The sequence below is a fragment of the Accipiter gentilis genome, chromosome 9, assembly GCF_929443795.1.
Source record: "Accipiter gentilis chromosome 9, bAccGen1.1, whole genome shotgun sequence".
Taxonomy (NCBI): domain Eukaryota; kingdom Metazoa; phylum Chordata; class Aves; order Accipitriformes; family Accipitridae; genus Astur; species Astur gentilis.
In genome coordinates this window covers 35639652-35666219 of record NC_064888.1, presented here as the reverse complement: position 1 = coordinate 35666219, position 26568 = coordinate 35639652, and the positions used below count along the sequence as shown (strand labels likewise).

At 37.6% G+C, this 26568-nt stretch overlaps 1 protein-coding gene across 4 annotated transcripts in view; it reads right to left on the bottom strand.

The window, feature by feature from the left end:
• The window catches only part of ATRNL1 (attractin like 1), a 544479-nt gene that overhangs the window by 84791 nt on the left and 433120 nt on the right, over positions 1-26568 (bottom strand). For 2 of the 4 annotated variants that reach the window (XM_049809571.1, XM_049809572.1), the window contains one exon: positions 15136-17066. The exons of the other annotated variants lie outside the window; for them this stretch is intronic. In XM_049809571.1, coding sequence (XP_049665528.1) covers positions 17007-17066 — 60 coding nt within the window. In that variant the 3' untranslated portion in view covers positions 15136-17006. Of the gene's footprint in view, positions 1-15135; positions 17067-26568 lie in introns of those variants that run through there. 4 annotated transcript variants of the gene reach the window in all.

Sequence of the window (26568 nt, the reverse complement as noted above, 5' to 3'; positions counted from 1 at the left end):
CTTAAAAATAACCCAAGAAAATAAAAGCAGGTTGAGGATTTTTAGAGTAGGATAACTTCCCCGGTTCTTTTAACAGAGCGGTTGATCAAGCAGTTTTGGGGGACACATACAAAAGCATCCAGGTAAAAGGTACAAGTGATAGGGGCCTGATGCAGAGGACTGAAAATATTGCAAGCCAGTACTGCCACTAACCAGCTGAGGACATCAACCTACATATTCCTTTGCTAGCATGCCTCTCTGCTCACAGGAGCTAATTTCCCTCAAACTAACCATTTATGTTATACTACTCAATCTTAGACTAATTGCTTAGAACCTGTATTTAACTTGAAGTGTGCCATATTTTTTTTTTCCAGACTGAAAGAGGTCTTGTTTGCCTTAAAGCTGGCCTGTTTTTTTATTTCAGAAATATATTAGTTAGTTTAATAAAATACATGGCTTTTCTGGGAAATCTTTATTCTCCTACAGAGAATGCGATTAACAGGCTGGTGAGTTAAATTTTATGTAAGCAGGATATATTTCTCCAGCCTCTTAACCATCTTGTCTCAGTTTTCTCTGGAAGACTAGGTCTGTTACAGGAAAAATGACCACTATTTCCCTCCCCTGGAGAGCGGGGTTTTTTATATCAGCTCTTTATCTTCCTTGATCTAAAAATCCCCTCAGCTTTACCAATGAAGAAAACCAGAAGTCAAAAGTAAGTCCTCTCACTACTTGCTCGCAGAAAGGTATAAAGCACTACGCTTCCAGAGCTCTGGGGCATTGCCTCACTTTTCTGCAATTAGAAACAGGTTCCTAGGTACTGCTGTTTTGGCAGAGATTGCTTAATGCAGACACATTTAAGTAGGGAAATAAATTAGGCACAGCCTGCCATAATAACCTTCAGTTATGAGTGAAATAATAACTGTAAGTTTTTATTGGCCTGGGACATGCTAGAAGAGAAAACGCAGAAATGGAAAGATATCACTATCCATGAGATTTCTGAAATCATAAAATCTTCCACAATGTCATCTCACTGAAGTTTGGTTATTTTTTGAGATATTTTAAGAAATCAAGTTTCCCCATAAGCTAGTGAAGTGTTTAATATTTTTTTTAAATTTAAATTCTTCACAAAAATGAAAGGTTAATTTCTGTTCTTCCCCTTAATAGTTCAGGAATCTATGTATGTGACTTAGAAAAGAAGAAATCCTTAATTCTTCCTTCTTTGATAAGATAAAACAATATTTTAAGTAATTTTACCCCCAAATCTTATTTTTCGTATCATTTTGAAAGAGGTGAAAATGAAAAGAAATCAAACAGCTAGACCAGATTAATAAATTAATCACAATAATGGGAAGTTCTTTCTCAGACCCTTCTATTTATACTATCTGTATACTATATTTATGTATATAATGATATGGGGTGTATTTCTACCACCTGCACTTTCTAGATCATGAAAGAGAAAGGATAAAACTGGTATTCAGCATCACGATTTTGTGTTGGTAAAATTTTTGTGACACTTACACCATTTCTCCAGTTCCCAGAGACTTTGACAACCAATATCTGCTGCATAATACAACTATTTTTGCCAAGAGAACAGTGTTGCAGTTTGGCAGTGGACAAATTGTAAGCAAGAGTCAATAGAAACAAATATATTTTCAATAAATCAGTGTATAGATCAGTGGGTTGCTCTGTTTTGCTAGAGCCAGACCTAGGAAAACAAGTGTATGTACAAGGGAAAACCATATCTACTGGCAGGTAAACCTGTCAGTGAAGGGACAGATATTCATCAAGGATATTCAGATACTACAGGGACTGCAACAAAGTTCTAGCGAATGAAGATGTGTGGCAGAAATGAGGCAGTGCTCAGAAGGAATGAAGGAAAAAGGATTATCAGTCACATAGGAAGTAAGAGGTAGATGGGAGCTGGGGGAAATTACTTTGGGAGAGCTATGTGGTATGGCAGGAAAAAGTCTTGATAGGAGCTACTCTCACTGATGAAGACAAGTTTTATCACAGTGATGGTTAACAAGAAGCAGCTTGGACACTAGGCTACCAGATTTCCCGAAAGAAGCAATGCAGTAAGTAGAATAAGGCTAAAAATGGCTGCCGAGGAGATAAACCAAGGTGAGCAGTCTTTTTCTACCAGCAGAAAAAACAGTAAAATCAAAAACATTCAGGCCTTTAACTTGCTTATTACAACATCTACAATATGTCCCGATGGGTTAATACACTTCCTCTCAGTAAGCATATTAAAGAAAAGGAAAACGGAACAATAAATTTATTCATATAGATATGATACAAAATTGCTTAAAATAGCTGGTGATGTACTTCCGTCACTGACTGTTGCCATGCTAAAAGATTAACTAAAAGGAGAAAGAGAGAAGATACTACCAAAATTTTGCATTTCCTGCAAGGTCACTTCTAAAAATTATTACTATAATCCAGGTAAGATTGCACTCCTTAGTGCTTTTTTGGCCAGTTTGTTCACATTTTCTTATTTAATGACAATACTCAGCCCAGTATTATTTAACTCTATCCTTCAGACAAAATGATGCACCATCTAAAAATTTTAACATAAATTTCACTGTAAGAGGATTAAAACCAAAGTAGTTCTATCCAAATTAATTTAGGTAAGTACACTAGATAAATAAATCAGCACCCTTCAACTCTCAGAAAGCACTTCAAGCAATTTCAAGTCATTAAAAATACTTTTAGTTCCAACATTTTGGCTCTTAGAACAGTCTTAATGGTTATATGACAGTATGTTCTACTACTGGCTGTATGGCTTTTATTACATGCCCTGATCTATTTGATGATCATGGCAGCTTTTTAGAGAACTACAAAGAATAGCTGAAATAATGAATTATTTTTCAGACAAGTCTAATAAAAGTGTTAATCAAAAATACCATAAATGTCAGAAGCTCTCATAAATCCTACAATTTATATATTCCTCTTTCTAAACATTCAACCAATGGAATAACAATCCTAAAAGGGCAAAAAAACCCAAGAGTGAAAGCCAAGGAAGAGAACAAAAGCACTCCACATGCATTTACAAAATCTCACCGATTTATTTATCTGATCTCATTTACTGATTTATGAGCTAGTATTATTCTCCTATGACTTAATTTCTGACAACTTATAAACATCTCATATAGATTAACATGATTATGGTTGATTTCTAGTTAGATTATAAGGTATTCCCATATGACAAGATAAAGTCAATTATTTCCCCCTTATGCTACTATTATGAAATATTAGTGGGTTTTAATATACTTCTATCAAAATAAGAATCACTCCTCAACCCATTTTCCAGTGACTTGCACATCACTGATCCTGAGACAACAAACAGAGTTTCAAAGTACAACTTGAAATGTATCTATCCAATTTATAATGATAATTTTCCTTTTTTTGGGTGACATTTATCAAGACTAAATGTGATTTGACCCTCTTTCCATCCACTTTTAAATCCTCCTTGAAAAGAAATCCTCATTGGTAAGTGAGGAGAATATAACTACATATAACACTGAAGATTTGTTAGCAAGAATTCATTTTGCATTTTTATGAGGTTCCAAGAATATTATGTTGGAAGGTGAAATTATAGAGCTGTCAGTTATGTCTGTTGGATCCTGTACTGATGTTAGTACAATGCTATGAAGTTTCAGGAATTCTTTGTGGGGTTTCCATAGAGCTGTGCAGATGCTTTGTTCTACCTTTGGTGCAAATACCTGTTAATTTTCTTCACTTTCTAACTGAAAGCACTGAACTAAATTTGAAATAAAAAAAAATAAAATAAAATAAAAAAAAGTAGTAAAATTTGTTAGACACATAATGCACAGGCAAAAAGATGGAGCTTTGTAACAGGAATCAGAGAGGCTTCCAGATCCCTTCAGTCACAATATATATTTTGCTCTACCATCAACATACATGCATAAATACTTCTAGCAACATCTAGAAGAAAATCAGTTGCCAATTGACTTGAGCATGCATTAGCTATTGTTCCTCTTACAGTATATTCCTCATGCAAACACAGACTGTGTATATATAGACAGATAAATATTTTACACCTTACAGAGATTCCACAGAATTCTTCAAGAGCCTCCATACCCAGAGGAGAGTCCAGTTATTTAAAATGGATGATTCCTGGTGTGACAAGTGAAATCTATACCAAAAGCTCCATGGAGTACTTTTAGGAGTACCAATGTGACACTTCTGAGGGTGCCGTTCTAATACAAGAGCAACAAAAGATATACACAGTCCCCCCATTTGAAAACTGTGATAATGAATGTTTCTCTACAGTTCCCTGTCCTGCAGAACAAGCAGTGGCAGAAATTGTCACCATAGGCTTGAGGTTTCATCAAACATCCAACCCAGCTCGGTTTATGTACTTGTACGCTTTTCAAAATGTGTACATTTCTTAATTTTATTCCTTTCCCTATATATTTTGGACTATTAATAAAATAAACCAAATAAAGTTTACTGGTGAACTTTGCAAGAACCAAGAAAAATAAAATTGAATTTTCTTTTTCCCCCAGCCTTTTTCATCAGTATAGGTTTAATCTTTTCACAAGGGACTCTGATAAGGACAATTTTTAGCTAGGCATTAAAAAGAAACATAACATCTATTGAACTTCACTTTTTCCACATTTTGTTGGAGCATGATTATGCAAGAATAGGGTCTGAGAATTCAGGGAATACTGTCATTTGAATATTGCATCACTTTCTTAAGTGGCAAAAGTCTGTACTCATTACCTGAACAGTTGCATCCATGCTTTATTAAGATGTGATGGATTTATGTGACAGGATCTATATGTTAGGAGAAAGTCAGACATGAAAGGGCAATTTCAAACAAAACTTTGTGTCTGGATTCACTGCAATCTTGAGCATGGTGTTTTCCCCACTGCACATTTTTCTGAAGAACTGTAACTAACCAGAAAAGCAGCTTGGTTTCATAGATCACAGTCGGGGCTCCTGTCAGCTGAGAGATGAAATGCTGTGCTTTTGCTTGGCATATCCAACATTACCAGGGACTTTTCAACTCAAGCTACACCTCCTGTATCTGCTATAACAGCAGTTCCAATGGGATACAATCTTTTCAGGTTGAGATTTATTTCACTTCATTCTAATTAACCTGATCACTATCTAGCCATACACATCTGTTAACATGAGACACCAAAAAAGAGTTTCTATCGTCATCTGCAGAAATTGTCATGACACTGTCTAAACATAGTGTGCTGTCAAAGATTTAAAATGTCAGAGGAAGATGGTGAATCAGACTATCAGATTAAAAGAGAGTGACATGAGTTAGGAAAAGGAGATTAATGAACATTTCAGAGTTACTGAATTCTGTTTAGGTTATCAGATAGAACCCAGTATTTGAATTTGAATAACATGATACAAATAGATGATGGACAAGTTCACACATATTGATTGCAGCATTAGTCCAAAGAGCAAAACATACGCTTAAACCCATAAATCATTAGCAAGATGCAATACTGACCAGATTACTAGCTATCAAAATTCAGTTTCCACTTCCAATGAAAGAAACATATTAAGTGGGTTTTTTTGTTAGTGTCAAATTTGGAGGAGGAGCACACAATGAAGTGCGTTATAATATTACTTGTAATTCTGTATTAACTTTTCCAAATGCATTGCAGGAAAGAACAGGATAAGTTTTTATACCAATTTCATTCACTGTAGAAGAAAAATAAAAATGCAGTAGTATCATAGGGTTATTACTAATTATTTTAAATCTCAGGAGGTGCAGGACAAGAATTAAAAGCAGCCTGTCATAATCACTTTGTAACTTTAAATATGAATGGAGCAATTTTATATATAGAAGCAATATATGAATCTTATAAAGAAAAAGAAAACTTGAGGAACAGAGGAGCCAAAGGAGGGAATTTGCTTTTTACTTAAAATGAGTCAGTATTTCGCTCCGATGCCAGCTTATTTTGTTTTAGCAGATCTCTACCTAAAGCAGAGGGAGATATGTCACACTGCTGAGTTCAGTATCACCTGATTGGATCAATCTCTGGAAATTTTGCTGAAAAAAATCACTGCTCTGCCATTTAATTGTTCTGTGACCCTCATCAAGTAACTTCACCTCTGTGTGTTTCTATTTTCTTGCCCACTTCTATTCAACTATAAAGCAAACATTTTAGGGCAAAGACTTTTACCACAATCTTGCACTGTGTGTAGCCCAGTGGGAATACCAATTTCACTTGGGACTGCAATGTGTAAAACAACCCAAATAAAGCATAACAGGAGTTCATATAATTAAGCAGCCACAAAGATATGAAAGAGCAGCAAGAGAAAAAAAAGTAATAAATGAATCTGATTTTTAAAATCAAATGACAAAATTTGGATAGTGCTGTGAGTAGTGCTGAATAAATACACTTTGCTGAAAACCTTATTTATTATTTGATTATTCCTATAAGCAGACATGCCACTTCTTAATGAACATGTCCTTCCAAGATGACACAGGAAAATTTGACTTTTTTTAATTCTAAGGACATTAGCCTCACCAATATCTGTCCCAGATGGAGGTCTGGTGGCAGATGTCTGCTTATATGCAGAGATTATTGATCTCTGAAATCTGAGCTTCATATTAAGGACTTTGAGGATGAATCTTTCTTTCTGGGTGAGAAAATAAGCTCTCTTTCGGAAACAGAAAAAGAAAACCCCAAACTTTAATTTATTATGGCCCTAATGCTCCTTAGAATTTACTCCCACTGACTTCCCTTTGATAATAAAAAGCTTCAGTATCATTCTACAGAGTGTCCAGGCTAATGAGCGCAATTTTGTACCTGAAAATTTAGGGAACTTTTACTTGAAATTTGTATTTTCATAAACCCAGATTCCCAGCAAGAGCAGAATTACAGTATTCTGTCTTGGACCTCCTGCGATTTTAGAAAATCTAAAAGGTCTACTGTTCCAACCAGCAACATTTCTAACTCACCATTCCTTATTTTACTCATCCTGTCTTTAGATCTGGCAGAGATCAGGCTGCTGTGAAGGGGCTGCCATGAGATCATGCAAAATGCACCAGTGAAGCTTAATGTGTGCAAGGACAGAGGTACAGGAAATAACTAATTTCTCATTTTCTGCCTCTTCCTCTCTGTCCTGTCAAAATTCTAATTATATGAAAAAATTGCATTTTACTGACATTGTGTCAAGTAGTCATAACTGTTACCCAATGTAAGTGTTTGACTCTGGCTCCCAAATAATAATGTTAATGAGATAACGCAGAGCAGAGGGAGTGTGGGCTGCCAAGCCTGTGCAGCAAGCTACAGCAAAATTTCTAATGCAAATTATTTCCTCCTGGACACAACTGCATTTGATTTGAAGATTTCTTTGCAGCTTCATTTTCAGGCTATATCATCCAACACGCTGCCTATGTCATCAGCATTTTGCACAAATTCGCTTTCTGCCAATGAAATCCTCTCTTTTAAATGGTCTTACAAGAACTAATCCTGTTTGCACCTATGACTGTAAAAATCTGCCTCGTGACAGAAATACACAGAGAGACCTAAACAGACAAAATACTGAGGACTAGGGAGGCCAGCACTGAACTGGATGGGATCTCTGAAAGTAATTTCACACTGTGGAAGAAAAAGAAGTCTTAAAAATAACATAAAGTCATGGTAGAAATTAGACCCATATCGACAGGCCACTTCACATGTTCATTCAACGCTGACTTGCTCCAGACTCCGTATTTTCATCCATAATTTTCAACCTACATCATTCACCTCTCTACAACAGCAGTACTAATATTATTTGTCTTGGGAAGTTATTCTACTACATTGCACCATCATATCCGACACGCATCTTTCCTCCTCCTCCTCCTCAAAAAAAAAAAAAAAAAAAAAAAAAAAAAAAAAGTGCAATTTGCCCTTTTAATGTCTTTGAATTTAACTGTAGCATCATCCTCTGTTTTTTCCCCTGAGGAAAAGAACTGAAGTACATCTTATTGGACAAAACTAAGCTCTCATCAGACCTCAATTTCTAAAACAAAACAAACAAAAAAAGAATTGTATTGCCTCCCCATTCTACTTTAATCATATCCACACCAAATGTCTTCAAGTTAACTAGTTTAAGCAAAAAGGCTTTGTAGTAATTGCACACTCAGCTGGGGTCTTTGTACTTCTGTCTCTAATGGCACACGGAGATCCCTTGACTCCTAGAATTTTGTACAGGCATCAGGGATGGGATTAAGGGACACAGTCCTGTTGGTGAAAATGCAAAACTGAACACAACCAGCTGCTTGCCATCCTTTTCAGTTGCTGTATACGTGCAGGGTCAAAAGAGCAAACTACGAGTTGCATACTATTTGCATTCCGTAATGAACTGCTGGAGGCAATTGGGACATTGTAATGATGAAGACAATCTAAATGGGACATAATTAAAAAACTTTTTTGTTTGTATTTTTTAATACTGCAGTTAACCCCAGAGACACAGAAGACAGACCTGTTAGGAAACCGCTTTAACAATGACCTTTTCATCCTCAAAGATGCACACTGTATGTCAGGCAATCTAGGTAAGTACCTGTGCTCTCTCTTCTGATTTACAATTAATTTTTCTTTCCAGGTAGGTTAATATATCAGTAACAGGCCTTATGATGTTCGATACCCTCTTATTCCTCTTGCTATCTGTTCCATTTCAACATTTAGTAACCACAGGGATATTGCAACCACCCTCCCCAGGGATTCTTCTATCAAACTTTTCATTAGTCAGGAGCTGCATGTCTGCAGTTAGGGTAAAATTCAGTATCAAAAGCAGAAATTACATTTCTTTCTTACATGTGAATAATAAACCAAATAATTGCATGATTAATATCACAGTGTTTTCCCTTCTACAATGGCTGAATTTTCCCAGAGTTTAGATAGAAAGCTAATCATTATTTTGGAGTTAAAATGAATTACAGTTGGGCCCTTTAACTAAAAAAAGTAAACAAAAAAATCCCCCCACACCAAACAATCACCACACCCCGCCCCTCCAAAAAGACCCCAAAGCACCAAAACTAGGATTTGGTTTTCAATGAGAAACAGAACAAATTCCCCCTGTATAATTTAAACGCTTCAAGTTCTGTGCTTATTTCTCTTTTGAATAGCATTCTCTGAAAGTAACAGTGATTTCCCCATACAAGACCTCAGGACTAATGGGGGTTTTTTTTGGTTTGGGTTTTTGGTTTTTGGTGGGAGTTTTTTTGGTTTTGGTTTTGGGGGGTTTTTTTGTGGTTTTTTTTGAGGGTTTTGGTTTTTTCTTCAGTATTGCCAAATAATAATGTTCTGTTCTAGAATTTCCATGAGGAACCACTCCGGACAAAATACTTACCTCTCGCTGCTCTCCCTGGAAATGAAACAAGATGCTGCCTACAAGTGGCCACTAAGAGAAAGACTCGCATCTCCCACAGCTCTCAGTGAAGCTGTTCTCCCTCGACCACTAGCTGAGGGCAATGCAAGAAAAATCGAAGGTGATGGCCTCTCTAAAGGAGGACGGTTCCTCATAAACTTTTCAGACAGGCAAGATTTTTTTATTTTAGCTTTTTCTGACATATTTCTGACTCCTCTGTTTAGGACTGACAGGACTGCTGAGCACAGGAAGCATTCCTGATTTCCTTATCAGGAACTTGACAACAGAAGGAATTAAAATACAGGATTGTGTAGGACATAACTGGTGAAAAGGGGGACATCACATTGGAAATATTCTCTAAGGCACTAAGAAAATAAATCAATATTTGACATGTAGATATGATTTTTGTTTTGCAGGAAGAATGTAATACGCAAAATATGAAACTAATTTCCTTTGATTGAAGCTATTAACAATAATTCTGTATCACCTTTTATTTTTAGCAAAGATGACCTCAGAGAACCTTAATCTTTTTTCTGCAGCTTTGTAGTGTAAGCCAAGACAATTGAACCCTTTTAGTAGTAACGCTGGGCGCTCAGAGAGGAACTCTCAAGTGCTATTATCCCCGATACCCTCAAACACACTATAATTTGTGCTGTGTATAGCAGTTTTGAAATGTGTCATGGAGATGGAGTGATTCATACTTTTTATTTTTCTTAACAATAGATGTTAATATTTTCTGGTATTTAGAGTGTCAGCTTTTTGACAACTTATATTGCATTTTAGGGTTTGGGTTTGGGTTTTTTTTGTGTTAGCTGAAAACTAAATTGTATGACTTGGTACAAAATAAAGCCTATCACTTGACTACCACTTCTAACCCCTCTTCTTGTGGATACTTTCACAAATACCTTGTAAGGAGGCAATGAAATCTTGGGGGTGGAAAGAAGGGGGAGGTAGCAATGGAGAAAAATGGGGGAAAAACGGGATCATGAAAACATTTAGATTTCAATGTGAACAATTAATTTTGAAGATGTTTTCTTGGGGGAAAAAAAATCTACTCATTTGTGATTATTAAAAACACTTCACATCTTGTTTTCAGAGACATTCACATCTATGAAAATCCTGCTAGCACATACTAGATACAAGCTAAGTCATAAAATAACAAAAGGTCTTCCTCTGGCATCCCACTTCAGAATATTCCAATGCAATGCTGAATTGCCAGAGCAATACCTGAAAATTTGGTAGAAGCTTCCATGGAAAAGATGGAATAGAATTTCCGTGGGCATATGATTTCCCTAATGAACTTCAGAGTGCCCTTGAAAGCCCCAGGCAAAGCTTCCAGATAACACTGACTGTATTTAAAATAAGTAAATAAAAATAATAATAATAAAAATCTCAATAGTCAAGTCTTAGTTCTGCTCTTTTAAAAATTACATTTTACCCTTCTTGCTTGGAAGCAGCAGTATGGAATAACTCAGGTGTTAGGCTCTGAAGCACATAGCTTTTTTGAAGCACTGTTGAAGAGCAACAGAATACAAAAGTTCATACAAAGGAGGAAGTATAAAAACGTGACATTTCTAATAACGAGGCGGTAGCGTGGCTTGTTACGAAGCTCAACACAAAGAAGAAGAATTACAGATTTATTTCAGAACTGCGGCACGGTCTCATACACCCTATAGGAATTCGACTTTAAAGCTGCCTATGACATGCTGTGTGCACGTTGGACAACCGAAGAAAGGGACAACGAGATCGGCAGAACTGCCGTGCTTGGTACTGGTGTCACGAGCGTTTCACGGTTCATGCTTTCCCTGCAGAAAGTATCTAGGAGCGAATCACCTCTTTCAGGCTCTCAAGAAACTGTTACTGTGATGAAGGAAAATCATTCCTCAGCTCCTAAAGGAAAATTATCCTCTGCAGATACTTTTTACTCTCTCCCTCTCTCTCCCTTCTCCCACATCACACAGCAACAGCAGTTAATGAAAGCATAATGGTTCCACCTATCAGAAGCAGGAATACTGGACATTTATCAGTAAAAGTTAATAATGTGACCACGTTTACAGTAACAGACCTTCACAATAAGATTATACACAAGGTAGAAAAAGGTTCCAACTTTCTGGGGAAGGAAGGGGGATGTAGTAGGAGAAACGAGCAATTATTACAAACAAAATTATCGCCTGGTAATTTCTCTGATATCACCTATCTAAGAACTGAGGCTGTAAAAGTGAAGCTAAAGAGAGGAGATGTAAGTAATAGCACTGCTTGGAAGACCAACCCACAGATATTCATTAGACAAGGTCAAAATCGTTGCATAAGGCTAAAGGAAAGGCCTATAATATGCAAAATTGATACTTATAGTGTAAGGGACTTTGAAGCCTAAATTTCCCAGAAAGACAGAAGTGGGTTAAGCATTGCAGAACTTTTCCGGTTCCAGTTGTCTATGCACAAGTCAGATACAGAAAAAGAGCAAGATTAATGAGATCAGTGATGAATACATAGCTCTAGGAATGAAAAGGAATGAATACCCAGAACAGGAAAAGCCTCTAGAACATCCTGAAAGTGTGGAAAGCAACTGGAAATTTATGTACTTAAAGTGTGTCCTTGTGTCTGGAAGATATGAGGATGCCTGTAAGAAACACAACAGTTTGAAAATAGCCTCATTTCTCACAATAGTGGGCTCTGTAGCACTTGAAGATTTTATTAACCATGTACACTAACAAGAACTCTGAAGAATAAGATGCTGCAGTGGAAAGACTATGATGGCACATAAACATTCGTAAGACATTTAAACCTGCAAAATAAGTTCTGTAATTTGGGTAATTTACAACAAAATTCCCAGAATTGCCAAAGGGATTTGTTCTGTCCAGCATTAAGCTTATGCAGGGTCCGATGTCGTTATGCGTTTGTAATCCAGCAGTGGCAAAGATGATGCTGTGACTAAATCCTGTAACAGGCTTCATATGATAGTGGAGTTCTACCTAGTGGAAATCCTGTGAACATACCTAGTTGAAATCCAGGCAATTTAACCTTTTTTTGAGCAGGGGTGCCACTGCTGTAGGCATCAGCTGTCACCTCACGAGAAGCACATCCCAGGCAGCAGCCCAGCCAGGGACCCCCCTGCCCCACTGCCAGGCTGTGGGACAGAGCAAGTGGCAATGGGCAGGCAAGGCGCAGTCTGACGCAGCCGAGAGGAAGGTAGGGGTTTGCGCCATGCTCTGTCCACCATTTGTGTATATCGCACTGTCTTACTCAATAACAAACAAATGAGACTGTAAAGAAAAAAACAAACAACAAAACACACAAAAAAAACCACCAAAAAAACAACCCCCCAAACAAAAAAAAAACCCACCAAAAAGACCCCCCAAAAAACCCACAAACCACCAAAAAAAACCCCAAAACCCCACCAAAAAAAACCCACCAAAGACCACCAAAAAAACCAAAAAAACCCCACCAAAAAAAAACCAAAAAACCCCACCAAAAAAAACCCCAAAAACCCACCAAAGAAAAACAAAAAACCCCACCAAAAAAAACCCCCAAAACCCCACCAAAAAAACCCAAAAAAACCCACCAAAAAAACCCCAAAAAACTCCACCAAAAAAACCCCCCCAAAAACCCCCATAAAACCAAACAAACAAAACTCCCCAAACCACCAAACCAACGCAGAATAGTCCCAGAAGCAAAACTCTAACTCTTTGCTTGCCAGCAGATGTTAGTGCCCTAACTTCCAGTCCACCAGGAGGTTCTCTGCTGCTGCTGTGTTCCTGACCACTGGAACTATAGCAGCCCAGCATCAAATAAGGGAATATATCATACTCATACAACATATATATTGACATGATAGCTGCGGCCCTCTCCTCACACTTGAGGTGAAACCCTTCAGACTGAAAAGGGCCTAGAACCCAAGTCTTTCTGTGTAACTGTTTTAACCATTAAAGAAGAAAATCTACAGTAACATCATCCCTGTGAACTTATAGCTCTGACCCGTGAAACTAAAAGCTGCTGCAATTTTTTTTCTAAGTCTCCTGCCTACGCAAAGGCACCTGTGTGCTTCAACAGGCACTTCTGAGATCACACAGACACAAGGTTACCTATAACAAAGTTAACTATATAATTCATCATACATGTTCTCTGATGCCAGCAGCATGAGATGTAGTTGCTTTAGGCTCCATTTTAATAATTTTCCTCCAAGTGCCACTTCTGTAGCAAAAGTCTAATCTCACTTTTCTACAATAACTGCTACCACTTGTGGTATTATGGTACCTATATCTGACTCATCCTGCATTAAAAAAAAAAAAAAAAAAAAAAGGGGCAAAACTTCCTCGTTCAATAATTCTTGCATCAGGCTCAGCTGCTTGCTCTTGAGGCAGCTTTTCTTTTAGAAAGATATGCAATTTTGATCAAAGACTTCCACTAATGGAAAATCTATCATATTCCCTGAATGATGCATTCCAATAATAAAATACTTTGGCTTCTTAAAATGGACATCATCTTTCCTGATCAAATTCTCTGACTTTCAGACTCAGCCTTAGGATCTTGTTATGTTTTTTCTTCGTGATAAATGAATCCCCAATACCAAGCATCTACTCTGTGTGGAGTAGGTATGTCACCCCTTACACTTTTCTTTGACAAAGAAAAGCCAACAGAAGAAAACAGAAGTGAAAAGGAAGCGCCTGTATGAATTTGTTTAAGGTTGGCTCAATGCTTTTAACAAAAGATGAGGTTAGGTTTCATCTTAAATACAAAATAGATTTTTTCCACCTCCAAAACAACAGTCAAGCACAGAGGTTCAGATTTAAAGGAAGACAAAAGGGAGATCCATCCCCCCCACTCCCTCCCCCCCAAAAAAGAAAAAAAGAAGAGGACCTAACAGGAGTTGTTTCCCATGTTCTTTCTATGTTAAGATAGACCTGTCAGAGGTGACTGAAGTAAAGAACTTCTAAGCACATGCACAAAGGGGAAATAAAAGAGGAAATCCTCATACACAGCTTTAAAACTAGGATTTATCCCTCTGAAGTTCCTTTACAGTTATATCATAGATTTATAGTGCTTTTAATTACAGTATTAGTAAATAAGCATGGTGAATTTCTATCAAAGTTAGAGGAAGCCGCACTACTGACCAAAGAGATGATTACACACAACATTTTCCCTGTTGAGGAGCAATCTGCATTTGCCAACACAGCAGTACTAATGATGCTTAACACAAGGTGAAAACATTGAGTAAGAGGAATTCCTGGAAAACACACAAAAAAGCAAATATTTTGTGGTCTAATCCAGCCTGACTCTGTTATTCACCTCTTGGGAGCCGCAACAGATCTTTAACAGAGCATGGCTCTAGCACCAGAAGAACAAAGTACTAAACTGGATTGAAAGCCACAAACCTATCCAGAAAAGTTTGCCGGCTTATATATTCAGCAAAATTTCTAGAACAAACACATGAAAAAAAATGGCTGTGTAATAACAGCAAATACTCCCCTGCTGACCCAGAAATAGATGTAGCCCCAATCTTAGGGAGAGCTGCAAAACAACAACATAAAGCATTACCTGACATGGAAGAAACACGCAAAATCAGAAATACTGGTCAATTTTAATGGTGGCCAAAGAAAGAGGAAAAATTAAGTTGCATAGCCATTAGAAGTTAACCCGTGACTGACTTGAGTTGTTTTGGGGCATGATCACCAATAGAAACACGTTGCTTTGGTCAAGCCCGACATGTCTTTTGGCTTTTTTGTCTCCTGTTAGAGAGACACCATGGACCTCTTTGCCATACACACTACTCAATAGCAAAGCATTGGTAAAGGTTTCTTTTATTAGGGCAGTAACAAAACAGCATCAGTACATTAATAATCGATAGTAAACAATGGAGTTTAACTGTCCAGCATCTAGATATCTGAAGTGCTAGCCATAGCTTTCTTTACATATACACACATTACCAATAGCCTTAATGCATATTTACTACTTGGTAGCAGGTTATATTAACATCTTGCACAAACACATACATGTGTATCTCAATATGAATTATTTTATATTAATCAGCCCAGCACAGAGACCCTGCAGTAACTGACACTTCCAATAGTCATGCACAATTTCTATGATCAGTTAAGGCCAGATAAGAGCGGGGAGAGAGGAAGAGACACAGGGTGTTGTGAAGAGAAAAGACAAGCAAGCAAATTCACTGATTGAAGATAGGCTATTGTCTCCCAGTTCTTCAGGTCAAAAGCTACGGGCTGCTAAGAGATAGTGTCCGTATTATCATATAGAAAAGTCTACTTCTGGGCTAAAAACAGTTTCTAGAACTGTGTTTGTAAAGCTAGATGGGGTGGGAGGTCACGAAGAAATAGCTGTTGGAAGAAAACTTTCTTAACAACTTGCAGAGGACATTTAGGAGAATAAGACTAATATGTCCTCATCTGGTAAGACTAGGCTCACCTAAGCTACCCTGGTGGAGGATGCATCTTTCGATTAAATAGTTTCTGTTCAGGTCTGTCCTTTGAGAAGTCTGACTGGGGACTACATATACTAGGGGCCACCTTTTTAGAACACAGATACTGTAAATGACTGAAATCTGGCAGACCTAAGGAAGCCCAGTTGGCACAAAAGCTACTATGGTGTGGGAGTTGGTATGAAAAAAGAATAATTACAGAATTCTACCCAGGACAGTGAAAAATCACTAAACCTCTCTCTACGTGGACTGATTCCAGGAGAGACAAAGGCAAAGTAAGCCCTTTAACTTTGGTACATCATTGCTCAGTATGTAGTCATTTTTTGACACGTTAGCAGAATTACTTACATGTTACGCAAGGTGTCTGTGTACAGACACACTTTGAAGGTCAACTTCAACAAACACTGTTACATGAGATCTATGGTTCAAATCCTATTCTAAGACGCTAACCAGAATCAGTCTAGCAGAGCTGCATTTTATTAGAAAGTGAAAATAAGGACACTTCAAGAAGTGAAATAGTTAAATGTATAACCAAGTTTCAAGTATATTAAATATTTAGTAAGGAAACTTAGAGTCACTAGTTGTCTTCCTATTGACTTAACATAGTTCAATATGTTAGAGTAAAAAATCCATTCGAATGCCCAGGTAGCCACGGCTGACCATGTTGTGAATGTCAGTTCATTGACTCAGTTAGTGAACTCTTGCCATTTTAAACTTCGGCAAGTCATTAACCATGAACAAGAACAAAGATTATTACTTAACTACCTGTTCAGCTGCAGGTACAAGCATGGTATTATAATCCGATGAACAGCATAATAAGCATTTTCTGCATTTACCTTTTTAGCTACACATGATATACATAAATCCCGGAGGTGCTAATTTCACTACAGAAACTATGCAACTAAAATTTGCTAATATAATTTGCAAATAGAAAGCGGGGGGGGGGGGGGGGGGGGAGGTGTGAGAGGCTTTTGGGGAGCTGTAGGAGACTGGTAAGGGGTACAAGCATGTGACATTCCATAGTAGTGAGGCAGGCTGGCTGCGTGCCAGCCTCAGCCACTGTAACTGCACCCTGCAAGAATTCAGCTTTGCAAATCTTTGTTTCTTTTATGTCTTTCATATCTTTGCAATTCTCAAGGCAAAAGGCAAAGACAAAGTCTTTCAGCTGGAGTTCTTTCATCCAAGAACATTCTTCATCCAAGGCCAAAGGTTCACCATATCCTAAAAGGCCTTTGGATCTGCATGTTCAGTCATCTTCATCCAAATGTATTTCTTTGGGAGCATTATTCAGTCCTTGTGGTCGATCCTAAAAGAACACCAATAAAAACTATCTTCATTCCTTCAAATACAATCTTGAATGGTTTTATCTCTAGGACGACTGTATAAGAGTATTGTGTCAAAGGCACAAAATGGTAAATGATTCAGAAATATTTCAATTAAAACCACAGCACATTGAAACGTTTCTCCTTCTACAGTTTTGGGGGTTTGGTTTTTGGTCAATTCTTTAGATAAAAGTTTCCAAGATGAAACAGAATTTCTGGAAAACCACACGTATGAACACAATATTTTTCCCTTGTGCTGACAGCAGTTTAAAAAGACTGCCTATTAGCTTTTCCTGGACGATATTTCTAAAGTGATAAAAATTGTGATAGAAGACCCTGCTTTATACTACAGTACTACAAAGTGTTTTGAGTATAAAACTCTAGCATATGAGGAGGTTCTTGTATCCACTTAAATTTCTTGAGTGGAGTAGGAAGAAGCAGAGTTTCCTCACAGAGGAAACAAGAGAGTTATTTAACAGTGCATGATAATGCTATAGAAAATAAATAAAAAAACAAACCCTGCAATTGCAACTTGTGATTGCAAAAAAAAAAGCGTCAGCTAATCTTGGTTTCAAAACCAGTCCCACTTTCTAACCTGCCCATCAGTATTCTATATCATCTAGCTTGCTTAACTGTCCTCCATCTCTCTCTCTTTTTTTAAATATGAAGTTCTCCAATTCTTTCTTTGCCTTTTTTTTTTTTTTTTTTATTTTCCCTGAGCTGCCTATTCACTTCTTCATTTCTTTCTTATGTTCAAAGATCCTCGTTCCTTTTTCTCTTCTGGTAGCTTTTCCCTGCTACTCTTCTCTTCAGGTCCATAAGCCCCCCTTTATGATTTTAGTCTTTGCCTTTCTTCCTCTGCATCATTCACAACTCTGTTCTCCACAGTCTCTCTACCAGTTCTGTGCCTCCTGCCCCTTTTCAACCTATTGCCCCACAGTCACCTCCAGTTCTTCTTTGCCTTTATTATTTTTCAGTCTTCACTTCTCTTCACATCTCTCTTTCACCTAAAACCCAGTCATTTCCCGTCTTCTCAATTATTTCTTCCCATGTTACCAAATTTCTGCTATTGCATCATCCTGCCAAACAACTGGGTCACAGAAACTGTTTCTAAGATAAGGGACTAACCCTGCCTTGCCCTGATGGCATAACAAGACTAAGTTGGAGGAAAGCTGATCTTCAGCACGGTTTTAAAACACACAAAACCCCTCTGCAAGCAGTGCTGTCAGTTCTCATTATTTTATTGCAATACTTCAAATAATTTTGCTACTATTAAATCTGTAGCTTCTGAAAGAAATTTGTAAGAAACCTCTCTCAAAAGAAAGTTTCAAGTTCTGATGGTTAGAAGAATAGCACAAAACATGTTCCTGTCTTAACTTAGTGAATCACAGGTGAGAAAGGCTATAATTCAGCCCTAATATTTTAAAGTCTTACGATTTTTAAGCTGTGTAACCATTAGCATTCTGACTCATAGGGATAGACTTAAACCTGGTCTGAATAGAAAACCAGACCGCATAGCAACAGTTTAAGTCCATACCTGATTTTGAACTGTTCTGATTTAGCACTACATACTGTACGATCAGAATATTAGAGGAAGGGAAGAAAAAAAAAAAAAAAAAGAAAGCTAATCTTAAGCAGTCACCACATGAATGCCATTAAAATGTCACTCATTACACTGAAGTTGTAGAAACAGGCAGCAATGTTGTCAGTAACTTCTCTTCAGTTTTGGATGGAAATGACCAGAAGTGACAAGGGTTTGGTGCTTTGCAGATTTCAAATCAGTAGCAAATGGAGGAAAAGCTCAATTTTCCTCATCAGTTCAAGAGATTTGTTCCTATCAAAAGTCATTTCTGGATCTTAAATTAGAAGCTGTTTCCATTGTAATGGGAAATGGACAGGTCAGATAAAGGATACTAATGAGGATTACTTTTTCCTTGGATGAAATGTAATCAATATTCCTCCTTAATTATCTCAGAGCAATATGATGGGAAAGGAAAAGGGGTTGTGGTTTTTGTTTTTTGGGGGTTTTGGGGTATTTTTTTTTGTTTGGTTTTTTTTTTTTTTTACTCCACTCAGCCCCCACAAAACCTTTAATTGCTGGTTTATATTTTCTAGAATTAATATAGTTAAATTGTCCTTGGTGATTCTTCTTTTACAGTCCTATCTAGTTTTCCAATGTAAGAGTAGAAAGGATTAAAATTTTGACTAGAAACACTTTTACATCCATCTTCTAACATAAATGATACCCCCTTATGATGAGGCTATGTTTGCATAACTGGGTTAATTACTTAAAGGAAATATTTCTCTATCAATTCTGCACTGAGGTGAATTTGAAGACACTGAAGGATTCAGAAATCAAATCCTTTATAACATTAACTTTTTGAACAATGTTAACAAGACACACTAGCTCAAACAGAAGCTTCCTATTGACTCTCTATTCTGCCTTCAAGGCCTGACCAAAGCAGATCTCAGACTTTAAATATGATAAAACTCAAATGGGATTTGGTTTTTAAAAATCAACAACTCTAGGCTTCAAAGTTTATTAATTCTTTAGTGTCCTCTGTTCTTTAGCTTTTTATATATAAACTAGAATTTTGTGCACCAGAGTCAATAAACAACTTTTAGCTGAAAGGGAACAGTGATATAAGGTATCATGTATCACCTTGTGAAAGCAAACATCATAAACTTGTTTTAACATCAAGACAAATGTAAAAAGAGAAATTAAGGCAGATCGTGTCAGCTGCAGCCTGGAGGAAGACTGAAGGCAAAATGAGGGAGTGTGCTCTTAGGTCAATTTTTCCTAACAAATTTCAGGCCTATCAGGTCTTGGACCTACTATATTATCCAATTCAGGATCATTTTCTGGATGCTCAGGCCTTCCCAAATTTATTCATAAACAGGTCTAAGTTATTGCTTTCTGTCCCAGCACCTGACAGCAAGAACTCCTTAGCCTTCCTCTGCTGACTCCCTCTGAAAAATCCAGTACAAAAAAAAAATAAAATAATGTACCAACGGCAAGCTTGGTGGTGGTTCAATGTTTTCCCTGCAGTGGTGAAATACCATGAAGTGCTTGGAAGCACTCACAAACAATTTTCTCAGCATTCAGTTCTCAGCACTGAAGCTATCTGTGGGTCAAGTCAATGCTAAGACAAATCTAAGCTTTACAGCTGTGGAAATACTTAAGCCATACCAGATTTTAAAGTGATGTCATAGCAATCCGCTTTTTACTCGCCTGCCACAGGATCTGCTGATGGCAGTTGAAGTTCTTATTCATCAAGGGGGCCAAATAATTGAAACAATCCATCTGCTCTATGTACTCTCTTTCTGCCTATACTGTGACTACTTACTGCCTTGTTATATTTGCCAATGATGTCATACTTAATCAAGCGATTGGTGGCCTGTTAGATTTCCCAAGAACTGCGCTGCACTCCTGTGACGGAACATAGGTAACTAAAATAATCCAACTGTTCCAAGCTTTCCCTTTGCAAAACCTGACGGGACGTGATATTTGGCAGTGACTGTCATAACTGATCAAACAATTGCCAGACTTGTGCATATTTCCTGAAAGCTGCTGCTGTTTTTCATCATGAATTCCAGATAATTGAAATAATTGACCTGCTCTAGGGCCCTGCTCTGACTCTTGCATTTTCTGCAATGGGACATTTGCCTATTGTCATATTTGTTTAAGGGCTGCAGTAGCAAGGGCCTTTGATTACTTTTTCACAAGATGTCACAGCACCACAAAGGCAAGTGAAATTATTTGCACAATTTGTAGTACTGAACTGCCAGACGCTGCTCTGCTCTCTGTACTCATACCATGACTCAGAAGTGCACGTGCCATGCTATATCCATCCAAGTGCGAGAGAGCTATAGGAAGAGGAAACGAGGGAAAGCATGCAACCTGAAGTTTTGCAATCAGGCTGATAGTGCGAATACTATTACTGCTCCCATATGATGAGCGCCAAGTAATTGAAACACCCTAGTGCTCTGTTGGTTAAATGGACTTCTATTAAGCTCTTTTTCAACAGTTAAGAAGCCTACAAATATTTTAGAGGACCAGGTACCCTGACTTAGGCTTTTCACCACTTATTACATAGTTAAAGGACAGACTTGCCTGTTGATTGATATAAAGATTTTTAGAATCGTCCAATTAAGTGTACTACTATAAAAAGATTGTATGTGTTCATCTGCTAAGGGGTATAGATCTTACCTGTAGTCAGACTATGTTGTTCAGTTTTATTTGAGATGAATAAAAATACCACATTCACTCACTAGATCACATCCCACTCCTGAATTTACTTTATTCATCTCAAGGATGGATGTTCAGTTGTGTTCATTACTCTGCTTAGCATCTGAGCAGGTCACAGACTGACTGAGAGTGACTGTAGGTGTCTAGCGTATCTGCAATAATCTTACAAGTGTCAGACAGAGATTTCCACCACTTTCATTAAGATCTAACATTTCTGCAGCTGTACTTTTTTAAAGGGTTCAGTATTTTGCCCTGCACAAAGTACAGCGCATAGAATTATTTTTAAAAGACCTCTTATAACATAGCATCCACCTCTAATAATGCCCAACTTTCCTAAAGTCCAAGCTTTCCTTTATCTGTAGCTTTTTCTTTTCAGCTCTTTATCTTCGAACAGATAACACTGAAATGACTAAAGAGAAATGCTGTGTTTAAAGGAAGAAATCTGCCAAATCTTATACAGATTTACAGCTAGAAATACCAACAACATTAGAGTTACAATTATCTACCCACTTAAATAATTTTTTTCTTTTTGGATGAAAATGAAACCAACTTAGAATAACAGAGCTTACAAGTAAACTATGCAATAAAAGGAATATATTTTCCTCATCTTACATCAAGCTTTTTAGAAAAGAAGGTGTCTCTCGATATGGAAAGTTTGATGTGTATTAGTGTAAAGATAAATTCAAATCTTGACATCCAGAGAGATTTACGTTTCCATCAAAAATGAGAGTCAGTACTTGCATACAGGGACAGGTAGTCACCAGAGGTCTGTTGCCCAGAGAGCAGCTAGGGATTGCTCTGCTTCCCCCATGCTCTTGACCGTCAGTGCTGCCTTCTAACCTTCAGGTCCTAGTAGCATCACAGCATGTGCAGCCCGAGGACTACGTGTATGCTTTTCCCCCATTGAGAAATATCTTCATTATGAGAAGGAACTAACCTAGTGGCAAAGTTTGAATTTTGACTTTAGAGAGGAAAGTTTATCTAGGAAGACTTGATATACTACTCCAGTGAGCGTCTGTCAATCAACACTTACTTGAGGAAAAAAGATGACAGCAAGGACACTGTTATATGGGTCCACACAACTGTGGGGTGAGGGAAAATAAAACTTTTTATGAATTAGCTTTTTTTTTTTTTTTTTTTTTTACATACCTAGGTGATGATTGAATGCAGAGAATTCAAAAGGGTGACTTCACAGATAATTGGCCCTGACTAACAAAAGAAAACACTGCAGCTTTTTGTAAGCAGTGGGAGGTAATTATGCATCATTAATTATACTGGCACGTCAATGAGAGGTCAGACAATACAATATAAAGGAAGAAGAAAGTAGTCCTATACTCTAACAATGTTACTGTTCAAAAATGTTAATGCTTATATAGCACTTGGGGTGGGAGGAAAACATACTTCACTTAAATCAAGTGAAAGTCTGGGCTAGGATTCTGATCTGACTTAAAACCAAGAACGTGAAATAAAACGAGGTAATGGGAATAAAGGAGGTGTTGCAGCCTTTAATGTAACCACCTACCCTTTTATCCTGCCCAGACAGGTCTGCTTATGAATGGGTATATAACACCAGGCAGCAACACTTTCACTTAGTAGGGGGTCAGTAACAGCTTGCCAGCAGTAGTACAATTCAAAGCAGAAGACCTAACTTCCCTTATCATGGTGCATGCTTTTATTAAGATAATCTACTGCTCTCAACATTATTTTTATTCGATACCTTCTCCCAGTCACCAGTCTGATCGTTCCCAGTGCCAACTCTTCTAGGAGGTAGATTTGCCATTTGTGATGATGTGCCTCACTGCTGTGCTTTGTTTGCAGGTTCTTATTTGACCCACCATTAAGAAGAAAAAAGTAGATTTCAGCTTTGTTAGCAGTGAATAGGTGGGATTTTTTTTGAAGAGAAGTCACTTTTAGCTAGATTCTTCCCTGTCCACCAGATTGCTTCCCCCCCATTGCTTTATTTGCAGACTAATTTGCCAGTGAATGATAAATGGGAGCAAGTTTTGTGGCTTTATAAGTGTATTTCAGATACCCTAGTAAATAAAAGACATAATAACTTACGTGATGTCTTCTCTGCATGCAATATACACTGCTTTCCCCAATTCTTTCAATTTTCTTTAACTGATTAGAAATACATATGCAATCTTGAAGACCAAAAGTTTTGAAGTGAAAAGCACACAGTGTTCTAATGTTTATTACTAATGGAGTCGACCATGCCTCTTTGCCAGGATGAGAGAGGCTTGCAAAGATATTCTGATACTTCTGCTTCCTTTCCCAAAGCAGGAGTGAGACTTGGCAATGGATAGAGTTGGGGGGAAGTTGTGCCAAACTACATCTCAGGGATGCACCTTCTCCTTGGCAGGCCGGAACTGAGTTAGGTGATCTACTGGAAGGGGATTATGATGGTCTACAGTTGACAACATTTGCTTCCTCAAGTTTGGGCTAGAAAGTTTGGGGTCTTGGGGGGGGGGGGGGGGGGGGAGTCTTAAGAAAAAAAAAAAAAAAAAAAACCACCAACCAATTTACCCCTCTCTCCTCATACTCAGATATATTCCCCTGCCATGCCAAAATGAACATGAGATTCAGTTAAATATTGAAGTGATTAGAGTGTTGAGAAAACAGAAATGGACTGGGGAAGAAATATTTTCATTTTTCTTTCGAGCTCAGTAGAGAACTCTTGTTTTTAGCAGTTCCATTTCACACACAAACCTCCCTCGAGATACTAAATTCAAAGCCTGAAACTGTCTCCTTTCTGCATGTTATTTTATCTTTTCACATAATTACAGAGGAACTGCTAATGGTCACACTGAACACTTAGATTAATCAATAGGGCAAATCAAACTTTCACAGCAAGATAAGTTATGCAGGATACATATTTCAATACAGCACTATACCACCACAGTTGGTAACTTGAAGGCAAGCATTTAATTGCATGAAAATTTTGGAGAGAGGTTGAGGGAAGTGGTGTAATGAGAGTGTCTTTGAACAAACTTAGTGGGATAAGCACTGATAAAAATATCAAAGAAATAATGTTGAAAGTGAAATTAAGCCAGAATAAGAAAACTCCCAATTCCTGGATTTTAACTTGGTGCAAAATGTAAGCAGAAGTGAACTTTAGAACTAGGTTAACCTCTCTTTCACTTTTCATTTCTTTTTACAATGCAGCTGTGGGTTTTTTTAAACCTGTGGTTTTGTCTAACTGCACAGCTCTTCTAATGGCTAATGCATCTTTCTTTTCAGGTCTCTCCAAGCTGCTAGAGAACAACTTAGATACTATTCACTGTATCCAGCCTTTTGCTTAGGCAGCAAATGTTACTCCTAGGCAATGGTTATCTTGAGTAGCTATAGCATCATTAACTTGTCTCAAATGCCCCATTTTTAAAGATTGTTCTTGTTAGGAACAATTTTGGAAGAGTACAGAAGAGCTGAAAAGGGCTGAGTGTTTTAGATTAGGCTATTATAGTAAAATTGAGCATCCCAATCAAGTTCTCTGGTATCTAAACTGATTTATTGCATCCTAGCTCTTCTGTGTTAAGAGACCTGACAAAAAGTATGCAACAGAAATTTTGTAGTAGTGTTTCACGTTAGGCTTCCTCCATTCCCACAGGTTCGATTCCAATTTAGATTGCACTATGTACCAGAAAAATGAAAAATCTTCTACCTCAATATTATATTAATATATCAATGAGATGTATCCAATATCTCTCACACTCTATCTAGTAGACAGTAATTAGTAGACAGTGGAAGCGATTTTGAGAGAATCCTTGATTGTTTCTGAAGTAAGCTAGCAACAAAGAAAAAGGTGCTTGGGGGATTCCTGCTAAGACAGGACAAGTACCATACCACCCCTTGCTCAGATACTTAGCCAGAGCCCCAGTCTTCCCACCAGCTCCTACTCCTGCCAGTTCTACAAGAAGAAAGCAGGCATTTGGATGACGTCAGCGTACCTTACACTTCCCTGAAACAATGACCATAAGATGAAAATGTTATTTAACTGTTAAAATTCTTGCACTGTATTCAGTTATTTAGTGACCAAATAAAGGAGGTACCTCCCATACCTCATATATCATTATAATCTTTGAAAAAGTTTTCAAAAACATTCACTTAATACAAACTGCTGAAGAGAACCACAGGTAACCAGAATAGTACCCAAATGTTACTCACGGACCCAGATAAAAGATATAACCCTCCCGATGGCCACCTAGACAAGGCCAGTATTAGTTTTTAACCCTAGAGTTCTCTCAGAAGCTGAAAATTCTATTTCTTTTCATGAACAAAAGGCATCTGTGGTCTGACAGGGAAAGCCCTATATGTCTACCCATGTTAATATAGGTATAGGTTAAGGTGAAAAATTACAGTTCCACAGCCTTCATTCCACCCAAGAATTAATTTAAGTAGATGGTTTCAATGCCAATCAATGTTATGTTTTCAGGATCAGGTTCTTTCTGACAGACATACCAGCTTTTTCCTTCCAAGAAATATGTGAAATGGAGATGGGATCAGAGCTCCTTTATATACAGCCTTATTGCCACAAGATTCACAGAAGTTGGACATGCAGATTCAGCTGCCTCTGACAAAGAGTTAATAACATTTATCTCCCCCAAAGTTATCAATATCAACCAGATCATGGCCTACTCTGAGAGGACATACTTGCCATCATTTTTTTTTTTTTTTTTTTTCTTTTTCCCCTCACAATGACAAGAAGAATTTAAATTGAATGCATTGACTTCAGGCAAGTAATTGCTTACTGCACTGTAAAACCTAGAGTAATCTGCACGACAGCCAGCTTTGTCCGTGAATAACTCTGCCAGCCATGGACCCATTGAGTAGTCTCCAAATACCACCAGCTACAAAATCCAGCAGTGCAGCACACTCCTCTATGCTCCCAGATGCTCTACTCCATCAATTCATTAGAACAGGGAGTAACAAGCAGGAATTGAACACCACCACCCTCGTCAGTCCTAATCCCTTCCTCCCCTATTAATTGGTGCATGTGTTTCCCAACTGAAATATTGACTTGTTCTCACTATAGAAGTACTTAGTGACCTTTTTAAAAAGGAAGTGTCCATTATTTCACATTTTCTCTTTGGACTATTTATTATTGTGTTCATACACTTAATTACCGTCTCTTATTAATTTTCTGACCACGTTAACGTGTTATTTTTAATACAACTGTTCAGAATACCAAGAGGCAAAGATAAAGTGCTTATGTACACCCTGTGTCTTGGAAGTTTTTA